Source organism: Typopeltis vanoorti, chromosome 18, assembly GCF_054136105.1.
Source record: "Typopeltis vanoorti isolate ZY-2024b chromosome 18, IOZ_Tvanoo_1.0, whole genome shotgun sequence".
In the NCBI taxonomy this organism is placed as follows: Eukaryota; Metazoa; Arthropoda; class Arachnida; order Uropygi; family Thelyphonidae; genus Typopeltis; species Typopeltis vanoorti.
In genome coordinates this window covers 104,548,684-104,560,934 of record NC_143566.1, presented here as the reverse complement: position 1 = coordinate 104,560,934, position 12,251 = coordinate 104,548,684, and the positions used below count along the sequence as shown (strand labels likewise).

The 12,251-nt window shown below is 39.4% G+C and overlaps 1 protein-coding gene across 1 annotated transcript in view; it reads right to left on the bottom strand.

Annotated features, from left to right (window-relative positions):
• LOC150097018 (anoctamin-10-like) overlaps positions 1-12,251 on the bottom strand; it is a 155,530-nt gene that overhangs the window by 93,347 nt on the left and 49,932 nt on the right. Inside the window, exon 2 of the mRNA XM_090408111.1 lies at positions 9,132-9,353. Within this exon, the coding sequence (XP_090264237.1) occupies positions 9,132-9,353 (222 nt within the window). The remainder of the gene's footprint in view (positions 1-9,131; positions 9,354-12,251) is intronic.

Genomic DNA, 12,251 nt, shown 5'->3' with positions numbered 1-12,251 from the left:
AGTCAGCAAGTTTGAGTACCTGGGTTCCATTATTAATGTGAAGAATTGCTGTTCAAAAGACATCAGAAAAAGGTTAGGAATGGCTAAAACAACAGTCAGAGACCTGTCTAAAATCTGAAAGGATGGATCTATCTCCATGGAAACAAAGTTGAGGATTTTGGATGCAGTTGTTTTTCCAACAGCGACTTATGGATGTGAGACTTGGAATCTAAAGAAGTCAGATAAGAAATGGATATCTGCTTTTGAGATGTGGTGTTACAGAAAGCTGTTGAGGATATATCATATACTGAAAGGCGTACAAATGAATGGGTGTTAGAAAAGATCAGCAGAACTTTAAGGCTTCTTAAGGATATTGATAGAAGAAAGTTAAAATATTTTGGACACATAGAAAGGATGAAAGGGGGACTTCTCAGAACAGTAATAGAAGGTAAAGTTCCTGGAAAAAAGAGGCAGGGGTAGACCATCAATGAGATGGATGGATGGATGGCGTGTGTGGAGTGACTGATCTTCAGAGAGTTGAGGCCACCAGAAAATCAAACAACAGGACTACATGGCGAGGCCTGGTGTGGCACATCATCGAGCATCGGGGTGACCATACGGCATCTGTAGATGCTCAATGAGGATAGTAGTGGTAGCTATAGACCTAGTGCTCCAGAAGTAGATGTGGATGACATGAATCAGCAGATTAGTGCAATTATCATGGGAGACTTCAACTATTGTGATACAGATTGGTAGGAGGAAAGGGCACATGGAAAAATGGAAATGGAATTTATGCAGTTACTAAGCGATAATTACCTGAAACAGCACATGATGGAAGGACCAGGGGTTTGAGAGTGCTGGATCTGGTAGTAACAGCGTCAGAAAACTTATCTATAACTATAGCATTTCTACCTCTGATTGGGAAAGCGACTGCAATCTTGTTCTCAGAGATTGCTCAACATGTGGAAATTTCAGTCAAGAAAGGGTTTATGTAAAGCTACAAAGTTGGTGATTATATCAAACTTAGGAGGTAACTTGGAGCAGTGCCATGGCATATGAAACTAGACGGAATGAATGAATGTCATTAGTGCATGGGAAGTGATCAAGGATTGTTTGAGTGAGGCAGTATCAGAGTGAATACCAAGGGTTAGGAGGATAAACCGAGTAAGGATTAAGTGGATGAGTAAACATATAAAGCAGGAACTACAAAAAAAGAAAGCATCGTGGAAGGAATATAAACAAAAATGGTGATCAGCATGCTCATGAGCATAAGCAAGAAGTGTAGCAAGTATGGTAAGGAAGGCTAAACAGATTTTGAGAGAAAATTAGATAAGCACGCCAAAGTAAATCCAAAAGAGTTTTTTCACTACATCACAAGACGAGAGAAAGAATGATTATGGAAAGATAACTTTACTCGGTGTTGATGGTAGGAAGGTGATAGAAGCAGAAGAAATAGTTGAGTTACTAAGTGACCATTTGCAAGTGTATATCATCCAAGTGGCCACTTTTCAGTTACTGAGCTGACAGAGATTGATGTGGGCATTGAGGTAGATGAACTGGAGGTACTCAGTATATTAAAAAATATCAATGCAAGCATAGCAGTGGGCCTGGATGGTATGTTAGCTTGTATGCTATGAGAATGTGCAAGTGAACTGGCAGTGCCTCTGACGAAGTTGTTTAATCTAAGTCTCAGCTCTGGCAAGGTTCCAAGGGAGTGGAAAGAGAGTAAAATAGTTCCATTACATAAAGATAGCTCCAAGACAGAATTAGCAAATTACAGACCAATTAGTATCTCTGGAGTGGTGGTTAAAGTACTGGAAAAGTTGGTTAAAAGTAAAATTCGGGAATGGTGGATAGAAATATGATACTCTACAGGGGCAGTATGGTTTTGTAAAAGGTAGGTCCTACTTCAGATTTTTTTATGTTGAATCCACATACACAAGAGGTTGGTAATCAAACCTATAGTATGTTAGTATCGTGTATGGGTAGTGGGTTGGAAAGGAGAAACTTGTTTATATTTGATATAAAAAGCCTGTATATTGTATTCCTTGGGAAACACATAAAAGACTTCCACAATACAGCAGTAACATGAATGAAAGAAGAGGAAAAGGAACTTGTTCTGTGGGTTTCAAAGTGTACTGTGAAGGGATGTTGGGCAGTAGTTGCACATGTTTCAGTGGACTTAGTGCTGAGTGGGAGAATTATTGATACTATTTCAAGTTTAACATTTGCCATGAAAATATTTATAGAATACACGTACTGTAGAAACCAAATATATGCCTGTGTGAAAGTGGGAAGAGTAAGTTAGTAAGAGATGGGCTATTAAACAATATAATTGCCCTTCTCTGTATTGAGTCAATTTTTGAGGGAGCTTTTAGGGAAGGGTCCCACTCCAAATGTGAGAGCAGTATTTGACAGCTGGAGGGGATTTGAAAGTTAACAGTTCTTCAGAGGTGAAGTAACATCTTGAGCAAAAGAGAAATCCTAGTTTTGTAGATGCTGAGTATGCAATGGTTGTGATGTGTTTATGTCAGGAGAGACTTGGTCTCAGGGTAATTTCAAGAAGAGAAATCTCATCTTATCTGGAAATTAATTATCGTATGATGATACAGTGGCTGCGAGTTCCCTTTACGGGAATGAACAGCACAATCTCAGTCCCCCCCCCCAAATTTTATCTGGGCTCCAGAACTGGCATAGCTGATAAATCAGGCCTATGGCTGGGTCAGTATTTCTGACTGTAATCCGTGTGTCCACGGGGCTGGTTTGCCTGCTTGTGGGATGAAAACCCCCCAGATAAACTGGCAGAAAAAAACCCTGATGTCCACACCCAAGACTGGCTAACTTGGCTATGGAGGAAGATCTTTAAGCTCCTCACGTCGTCAACAGGAATCGAACTTAGGATTCCCCAGGCATATGGTTGTGAAACGCAAAGCCACTAGGCTAACCGTGCGGACATCTTATCTGCAAATTTCCATCTTATCTGGAAATTGGAGTGTTGTCTAAGATAATACTGGGAGAAAATGTTGTTTTGTGTGTGTGTAGGGGGGTGAGAAATAACTGGGTTTCAATGCTTGTAAAACTGGGCTTCGCCAGCAGTGAAATTGACGAGGTTATCTGAATCCCATTGGACGATGGCTCAGAGATCAGAACTGAGGGCAGTGGTGGTTGATGTTTTGCAGATTGAGGTGTTTGTGTAGAGTAATTGTTATCAAATGAAAGGGAGGAATGCAATGTGCTGTCATTTGCAAAATTGTGTATTGGGTTGGAGGTCAACTGAAGCAGGTCATTGATATATAGAAGGAAGAGGGTTGGTGAGAGAGCAGAATCTTGTGGAACCCTAGCATTAGTTGAAAAGAGGATAAGGAACCATCCATCATCAGACATTGTGGTGTGTGTGTCCATCCAGACAGAAAGCTGCAGAAGCTCTGAGACAGACCAAATGATGGGAGTTTGTTTAGTATGCCTTTGTGCCAAACCTAGTCAAAAGATTTGGAGATATTGCATGCAACCACTTGAAATTCACTAAACTTCTCCATGGTATTTGTCCAGAGATTGTTGATATATGAGCATAATCTCCTGTTGATCAGCAATGACAGAATCCATATTGGTGGTTATTTATTAGATGGATGCCTTCAAGGTAGTGCAGGAGTTGGGAATTGATGGTTCTCTCAATTACTTTAGTAATTTATTCACATTTTAAAATAAGTAACAGCAGGATTGGATAAAGGTAATGGCTATAGCATGATATTCCTGGACTTCACAAAGGCATCTGACAGAATACTGCATGGAAAACTATCACATTAGCAAATGAGAATGGAAACGAGGCTGGTGGCATGGATAGGAGTGGCTGATAGACACCAGAGAGTATTACATGGTGAAGTGGAATCTAGGAGAATGAGGGAGACTAGTGGATAGTTCAGACCTCTGTACTAGGACCACTACTCTTTAATTTGTACATTAAGGATACAGCAGAAGATCTGAAGGAGAATATTCAGTTGTTTGTTGATGATACAAAACTAGGATGGGCAATAGATGATAAAGGTGATGTAGATATCTTACAGGATGATTTAAATAAATTGGCAGTGTGAGCAAAGGACAATGGTTGTCAATTCAATGTAAAGTAATACATTTTGGGATTACACATAAAAGATTACACATTTCATATCATACTGATGGTACTAGCTTACAGGAAATTAATGATGCTAGGGATATGGGTGTGATGGTGGATAGAGAATTAAAATTCAGAGGACAAAAGTTGGCAAAATAGCTCAGAGGATTACTTGGATGGTGAAGAATGCATTGACAAGTAAAAATAAAGAAGTTATTATCCCTCTTCATATGGCTATGATTTGGCCACATGTCGACTACTTTGCACAGATTTGGTCACCTGTGTTTCTTGGAGATTGAGAGGTGGGAGAGGATTCAGAGATGAACGACTAAGCTGGTGACAGGTCTGTGGAATGTTCCCTATGAGGACAGATTGATGCTGTGCGAGTTGCAGAGTTTAGCTGACAGGCAGAGGATATATGATAGAAACTTATAAGTTGCTAAAGGGATTCTATAAGATTGACACAGCAGAAATTTTCAATACATGAGGAATAGGGGAAAACAAGAGGTCACACTTGGAAGTTGTCCAAGAGTGATAGTCCATGGTCAGTAAGAGTGTGCAGACTAGGTTCTTTACTTGGAAAGTGGTAAATGAGTGGAACAGATTACCAGAAGTGGTTGTGAGCACTCCAACAGTGAATAGCTTTAAGGATATGCATGATAGGCATTGTGTTAATGGATAAAGTGGGTCTCATGCAATGGTTCTTTTTGACTCCATGACGTACCCATATAAATAAGAAGGAGAAGAAAGCATGTGAATCAGGGCTGACAGCACATACAAATGCAAGAAAACACCGAGTAGAATGGCAACAAACTGAAATGCACTGCATTGATTACTGTTTTTTACTCAAGAGCATTCAAAGAATTAGCTGAAATTATAAAGCATCCTCTGCAGTGTAGCAAATACAAGGAATCATTTTACATCAAGTCTGGTCTTCCTTAATCCATCACGACACACTTGTATCTAACAATGGCATATAACAATCCATGAACCAGCAGCCAGCATAATAGCAAATACACATTTTCTATTGTTTAAATGTTTTCAAATATTTTTCATTAGATGTGTAAATGTTATTACTTGCTTTCTAGTTTTTAGTTCATTCATGTTAATTTCCTGATGAAGTGAGAGAAAATATTTCACAAAACTAGTTAAATAAAAACAATTTCTATTTGACATCCTTGAGGTTTATACTGGTAAAAAACAGTTCTAAAAATGGCCTATCTCCATGAATGAAATAATAACTTTTAACTAGTGTTAAAACATGACAAAATTTCATGCCGGCTGGGGCATCGCCCAGTTAAACAAGGCCCCGTTGTTTTCGCCAGGGAACCAGGGCAAACAGCGAAAAGTCAGCTACTGGAACAAATCTGAAAACAAACCCCAACTCAACATCACCAGAGTTAAAGATCGGTACTATCAACATAAGAAGCCTGAATGGCAAAGAAATGGAGCTAGCTGAGGAATTAGATAAGTACCAGATCGACATAATAGGGGTGACTGAAACAAAAAAGACCAAAACTGGCGAGATCTTTCTGAGCAATAAATACAAAATGTTATATTCAGGCAATCACAATCAAGGAAAAGAAGGAGTAGCCATAATATTCAACACAAAATACGAGGCTAATCTTCTTGAATGGCAGTCAGTCTCAAGTAGAGTAATGTGGGCAAATATGAGAATGGGGAACTGGATAATGAGACTTATTTGTGCCTATGGTCCCACAGAAGGTTCTACTAAGGTAGAATTGGAGGAATTTTTTGAGGCTTTAGAAAAAGCAACTGACACAATGAAAAAGGAAAAGTTGGTCCTTGTTGGGGATCTAAATAGCAGAGTAGGAAATGATTGTGAGACATACAAAAAATTCTGGGAAAATTTGGAGAAAAGAGCAAAGCTAATAATAATGGCAAATATCTGTTGGATTTCTGCTCAGGACATGGACTGGTTATTACTAACACCATGTTCCAACATAAAAATGTGCACAAATTCACATGGAGAGAAGAGGCAAGGAATAAGGAAAGTCTCATTGACTGACTATGTTATTGTTGATAGTGATGTTTCCTCCCTGGTGCAGGACACCAGAGTGTACAGAGGATTTGAAATTGGAAGTGATCACTATTTAGTCTTGAGCAGGATAAAATTGAATTTCACATTGGAAAGAATAACATGTAAGAAAGTTTTAAAGCGAATAAAAGCTGAGCAGCTCTCAGATGTGAACTGTAGACTAAAATACACAAAGATTATTGAAGAAAAAATGAAAGAGTTTGAGAACAGGAATCAAACCTTGGAGATTCAGTGGCAAACTCTGAAGAAAACATTGATTGATTCTGCCAGAGAGGCATGTGGTGAGGTTGTCTGCAAGGATAAAAAAATCATAACTCCCTGGTGGACACAGGAAGTTAAAGAGGCAGTGAAGGAAAAGAAGAAAGCATATCAAAAGTTCCTGTCAAATAAGTCAGCTTGTGTTCTTAGAGAATATAGAGACAAATGCAAGAATGCTAAACACTGTGTAAAACTAGCTAAACAAAAGTCATGGGAGGACTTTGGCAAGAATATAGAAAATAAATATCAAGAAGGTAGCAAAATATTCTGGAGTTTGTTGAAGAAGCTTAGGAATGGAGGAAAGAGTGCTGTAAAAGGAGTTAGAGATGATAAAGGTGACATGAAAACTGTAGAAAAAGATATCCTTGAAGTATGGAGTAATTACTTTGAAAAACTGCTAAATGAAACAAGCAGTGATGACAGAACAGTGGTAAAAAACACTGACCAGGCATGCAGGCAGGAATATCCATACTTGAAGTAGAAAAAGCCATCAAAGGCTTGAAATGTGGAAAGGCAGCTGGAGTAGATGATATTCGACCAGAAATGCTGAAGTATGGTGGTATAAGAGTCTTACACAGTGGCTGCACTGCATAGTTCAGAAAGCAAGACAGAGGGACGAATTCCCGATGATTGGAGTAGAGCTCTCATAGATATAAAAACCATACATAAAAAGGGAAATAAAACTGAATGTGAGAATTACAGAGGTATTTCCCTACTGAGTACTGAGTGTTCCTGGCAAAATCTAAGCAAGTATACTTGAAAAACGGTTGAGAAGAATTGTGGAAGAAAAGCTTGGTGAAGAACAAGCTGGATTCAGGGCAAACAGAGGCTGTCAGGATCAGATCTTCACTTTACGACAAATAGTCGAGAAAGCATGGGAATATAACAAAGATCTGTATTTAAGTTTTGTCGATTTGGAAAAGGCATATGATAAGGTGCCAAGAGAGAAGCTATTCAATACGCTGCAGTTATATGGTGTCAAACGGGACATTATATCAAGCAATATTTAGTCGTTATTTGAGTTGTAAGTCAGCAGTCAGAATTGAAGGAAGTACAGGAAGATGGTTTAATGTTAAATCTGGTGTGAGACAAGGATGTACATTATCCCCTCTGTTATTCATTATCTATATGGATCACATTATGAAAGAAAGTGGTATTAAACATGATATCAAAATTGGAGTTGTTAATGTCAGCTCTTTGCTTTATGCAGATGATGTTATACTTCTAAATAAATCCGCTACAAGTCTGCAAGATTCTCTGACTAAATTGAATAGCTGTTGTAATAGATATGGTATGAAGGTCAGCAATAGAAAGACAAAGACGATGAAAATAGGCAGAATCATTGAAAATGTCAAATGTGTTGTGAATGGAGAACCTGTGGAACAAGTAAAACATTTCAGCTACTTAGGCACAATTTTTACTGAAGATGGTAAATTAAATATAGAAATAGACAACAGAATCAACAAAGCTGGTATGGTGGGAAGTCAATTGAATAAATTCATATGGAATAAGAGAGAAATTAGCCGGAACACTAAATTAGCTGTATACAAGACAGTGTTCAAACCAGTGTTAACTTATGGATCTGAGAGCTGGGTCAGAAGTAAAACACTTGACCCAAGACTAGAGACTGCAGATATGAGAGTCCTGAGAAAGATTATAGGCGTGAACAGATGGCATCAATGGCAATATCATATTAAAAACGAGGATATTAGGAAAGAACTTGACATTGTTTGCATCCAGGAATGCGTTAGCAGAGCTAATCTCAGGTGGTATGGTCACCTAAACAGAATGGGCGAGGAAAGATTAGCAAAGCAAGTGTTCTCTGCCAGGTTGGCAGCAAAACAACCTCAGAGGAAAACCAAGATATAGGTGGATTGATACGGTACAAAGTGCCTTAGACGATAGAAATATAAGATCTGATAATGTTGGAGTCTTGACAAGTAACAGACTGATTTGGAGGAAAATTGTAGATAGGAAGTTAGTAATGATATAATTTTTTCATATAGTACTATCATATCCTGTACACCCCTTGTGGGTACATGGCAGGAATTTGATGATGATGAACTAGTGTTAAACCTTTACATAACAGATTTGTCAAAAATACATTATATATATATTTTACATATTTTTGACAAATATGTTATATAAATTTTTAATATTAGTTATTCAATGAGGATAAGAACAACTACAAATGCTATATTAATACATTATTCAAGAAAAAAATTACAGTTGAAAAGCAAGAACCAAATCTTAATCTCAGTGGCAAACTGAAGAACACCAACTTATTCAGCTAGAAAGGCATGTGGTTAAGCTGTCTACAAAGAGGAAAAAATAAGAACTGCATGTTTTATTATACTCAACAAGAACTTATATTATTATTATTTTTTTTAAATCCATACTCAAAGGTGTGTGAGTTGCAAAGTTTAGCTGAGAGACATGATAGAAACTTATAAATTATTGAAGGGATTCTTTCTACTGTATATGACTGACACAAAGGAATTTTTCCAATACATGATAAATAGAGAGAGAACTAGAGGTCATCCCCCTGAAAGTTGTGTAAGAGTGTTGTTGTGTGTGCAAGTTGTGTAAGAATAGATTGCCAGAATTTGTTGTAAGTGAATGAATTTAAGGAGATGTAAGATAGGTATTGTGTGTATAAAAGTTAGTGCAAGTCCCCCACAACGAGTCAGTACTCCATGGAAATACTTGTATAATAATAAAATATACCTTGTCTCCAGTACTAGGTGTTGTTCTCACAAGAAGCTCCCCTCCTCCCTCATTCTTTCTCTTCTGTACTAAGTCAATTAACCATTGAACCGTCTTTTGGTTTGCTGCTGGACTAAACATAATGACGTAAAGAGGATCAATAAATGCATTTTGACTAGTTTTTTCATCATCTTTAATCAATTTATCTAATCCTTTTCTATGTTTCAATTCCATTTCTAAAGTCTGCAAACAAAAAGAAAAACATGTATTAGTTTCTTATATAATACAAAAATAATTAATTATAGAATAATACATATTTTATGTAGTTACAAGTTATTGTAACTACATAAAATCCATACTAGTCTGTGTATACCAAACTTTTAGTGTACAATTAGAAGAAAATGTATTTCAACTTTCCATGTTTCAATGCTCTATAAAGGTATGCAATATTAGATGATCTGTTATGACTTAGATGCATGAATATTCGGAACTTATATCAGTGAATGAACTCGCTTATAAAACAATATATTTGGCAATCAATGCTAAATAATGTTTCATTGCTTTACCGATGAACCGTTCTAAAAACATGGCTTGAATCTAAGAAAATTAATGGACTTGATTTTCCACTAAAGGAAAACACAACCAGTACTAAATTCACTGCCACGGTTAAAAAATAAAAATAAAAAATAAAAAAAAATAAAAAATCATTTGGCTACAAGATTAAACCCAGTAATAATCCAGTTTTTTTTTTTTTTTTTTTTGATCTTAAGAAATAGCATATTTAGGATTTGAAGGACAAAATGTTTAGTAATGCAAAAATTAAAAAAAAAAACTGCAAACAAAGCTCCAAAAATCCTTCAAAAAAATAAAATTCCATCCATGCATATAAAATACTATCACATCTACTTCAACAGCCAGGGCCTCAATATAGACATTAATGATATGTGCATCCTCACTTATGTGCATCAAAACCAGATGAGTTATTCCTTACTAATCTTAATTAGTATCCCAGTTACAGTTCTTCTTATTGTGCTATCTTCTATCGAAGGTCAGCGACCATCTTGGCGAACAAACTACGGTCTTGTGCTAATCTGAGCAGTTGTGCACTGCTCTTTCCTGTCCACGTCTTGATGTTGTCAAACCATGATATTCTTTTTCTTCCTCTAGTTCCTTTGCCATCAATTCTTCCTACCAAAATAGTTTGTAGAAGTTGGTATTTGCTGTTTCTCATGATGTGGCCAAGATATGTTTTTCGTTTCTTGATTATTTGTACAAGATGTTTAGCTTTGCCAATGGATTTTAAGACCTCTTCATTGGTAAATTTTTCTGTCCATGATATCTTTAGCATTCTTCTGTATAGCCACATCTCAAAGGCATCGATTTTCTTGATGGTTGTCGCCTTCAATGTCCATGTTTCAACTCCATAGAGCAGAATAGACCACACGTAACATTTCAGCATTCGGCATCTGACTTCCATGTTTAGGTCTTTATTGCAGAATAGTGTTCTCATTTTCATGAAGGACAGCCGTGCAACTTCAATCCTTGTCTTTATATCTATTTCTGGATCCCACCGTTCATTAAGCCAACAACGAAGATATTTATATCTTGACACTTGATCAATATTTTTCCCATTGAGTGTCAGTTTTATTGATGAGGCTGGATGTTTGCTGATGATCATGTATTTTGTCTTGTTGATGTTTATATTTATTCCCATTCTTTGGCTTTCTATGTATACTCTGTCAATGAGTTTTTGGAGATCCATAATGTTATCTGCAATTAGCACGGTGTCATCTGCATATCGTAGGTTGTTAACAATCTTTCCATTTATTGTGATTCCCTCTGGACATTCTTCCAATGCTTTTTTAAAGATTACATCTGCGTATATGTTGAACAGGAGTGGTGAGAGCACACATCCTTGTCTCACTCCTCTTTTGATGTTAATATCACTGGTGGTAATGTTGTCTAATTGAACGGTAGCTGATTGATTCCAATACAGATTTGTTATTAGTCTTATGTCTTGTTTGTCTAGCCTTATTTGTTGAAGGACTTCTATTAAGTTAGTGTGTCTGACTTTATCAAATGCTTTTTCAAAATCTATGAAACACATAAAGACAGATTTCTGTTTTTCTATGCATTTTTGTATCAATATTTGGGTACAGAAAGGGCCTCTCTAGTACCAAAACCATTCCGAAAGCCGAATTGTGTTTCACTTACAGTTTCTTCACTTTTTCTATAAATGCGATTCTGAATTACTTTCAAAAATATTTTTAATGTTTGGCTCATTAGACTAATAAGTCGGAAGTCACCACAGGAATTCGCTTTGGGTTTCTTTTGGGGGGGGGGGGGTGGGGGGGGGGGGGGGTGGGGGGGGGGGGGGGTGGGGGGGGGGGGGGGTGGGGGGGGGGGGGGGTGGGGGGGGGGGGGGGTGGGGGGGGGGGGGGGTGGGGGGGGGGGGGGGTGGGGGGGGGGGGGGGTGGGGGGGGGGGGGGGTGGGGGGGGGGGGGGGTGGGGGGGGGGGGGGGTGGGGGGGGGGGGGGGTGGGGGGGGGGGGGGGTGGGGGGGGGGGGGGGTGGGGGGGGGGGGGGGTGGGGGGGGGGGGGGGTGGGGGGGGGGGGGGGTGGGGGGGGGGGGGGGTGGGGGGGGGGGGGGGTGGGGGGGGGGGGGGGTGGGGGGGGGGGGGGGTGGGGGGGGGGGGGGGTGGGGGGGGGGGGGGGTGGGGGGGGGGGGGGGTGGGGGGGGGGGGGGGTGGGGGGGGGGGGGGGTGGGGGGGGGGGGGGGTGGGGGGGGGGGGGGGTGGGGGGGGGGGGGGGTGGGGGGGGGGGGGGGTGGGGGGGCCCCACCCTCCAGCTGAGTTTGAGAATCGACATTTTATTATCTTTTATTTTTTATGTAGCTCCCCTCCCCCACGAAAGGTGTATTCATAAACCTATAATGCATTCGTACCGTAGGCAGGCTAATGATTTTTCCGGTAAGTGTTCTTAATCCATCCACAACGTCAGTCTGTGATTTTAAGGATGGCTCATCTGGTGGCTCGTAAAAATGTTAATTGAAGCGGATCTGATATGCTTTCCCAATGATTTGTCAGCTCTAGAAACCTACGAATCTTTTCTTGAGGTCGGACATGTCGGCATATTTACTACC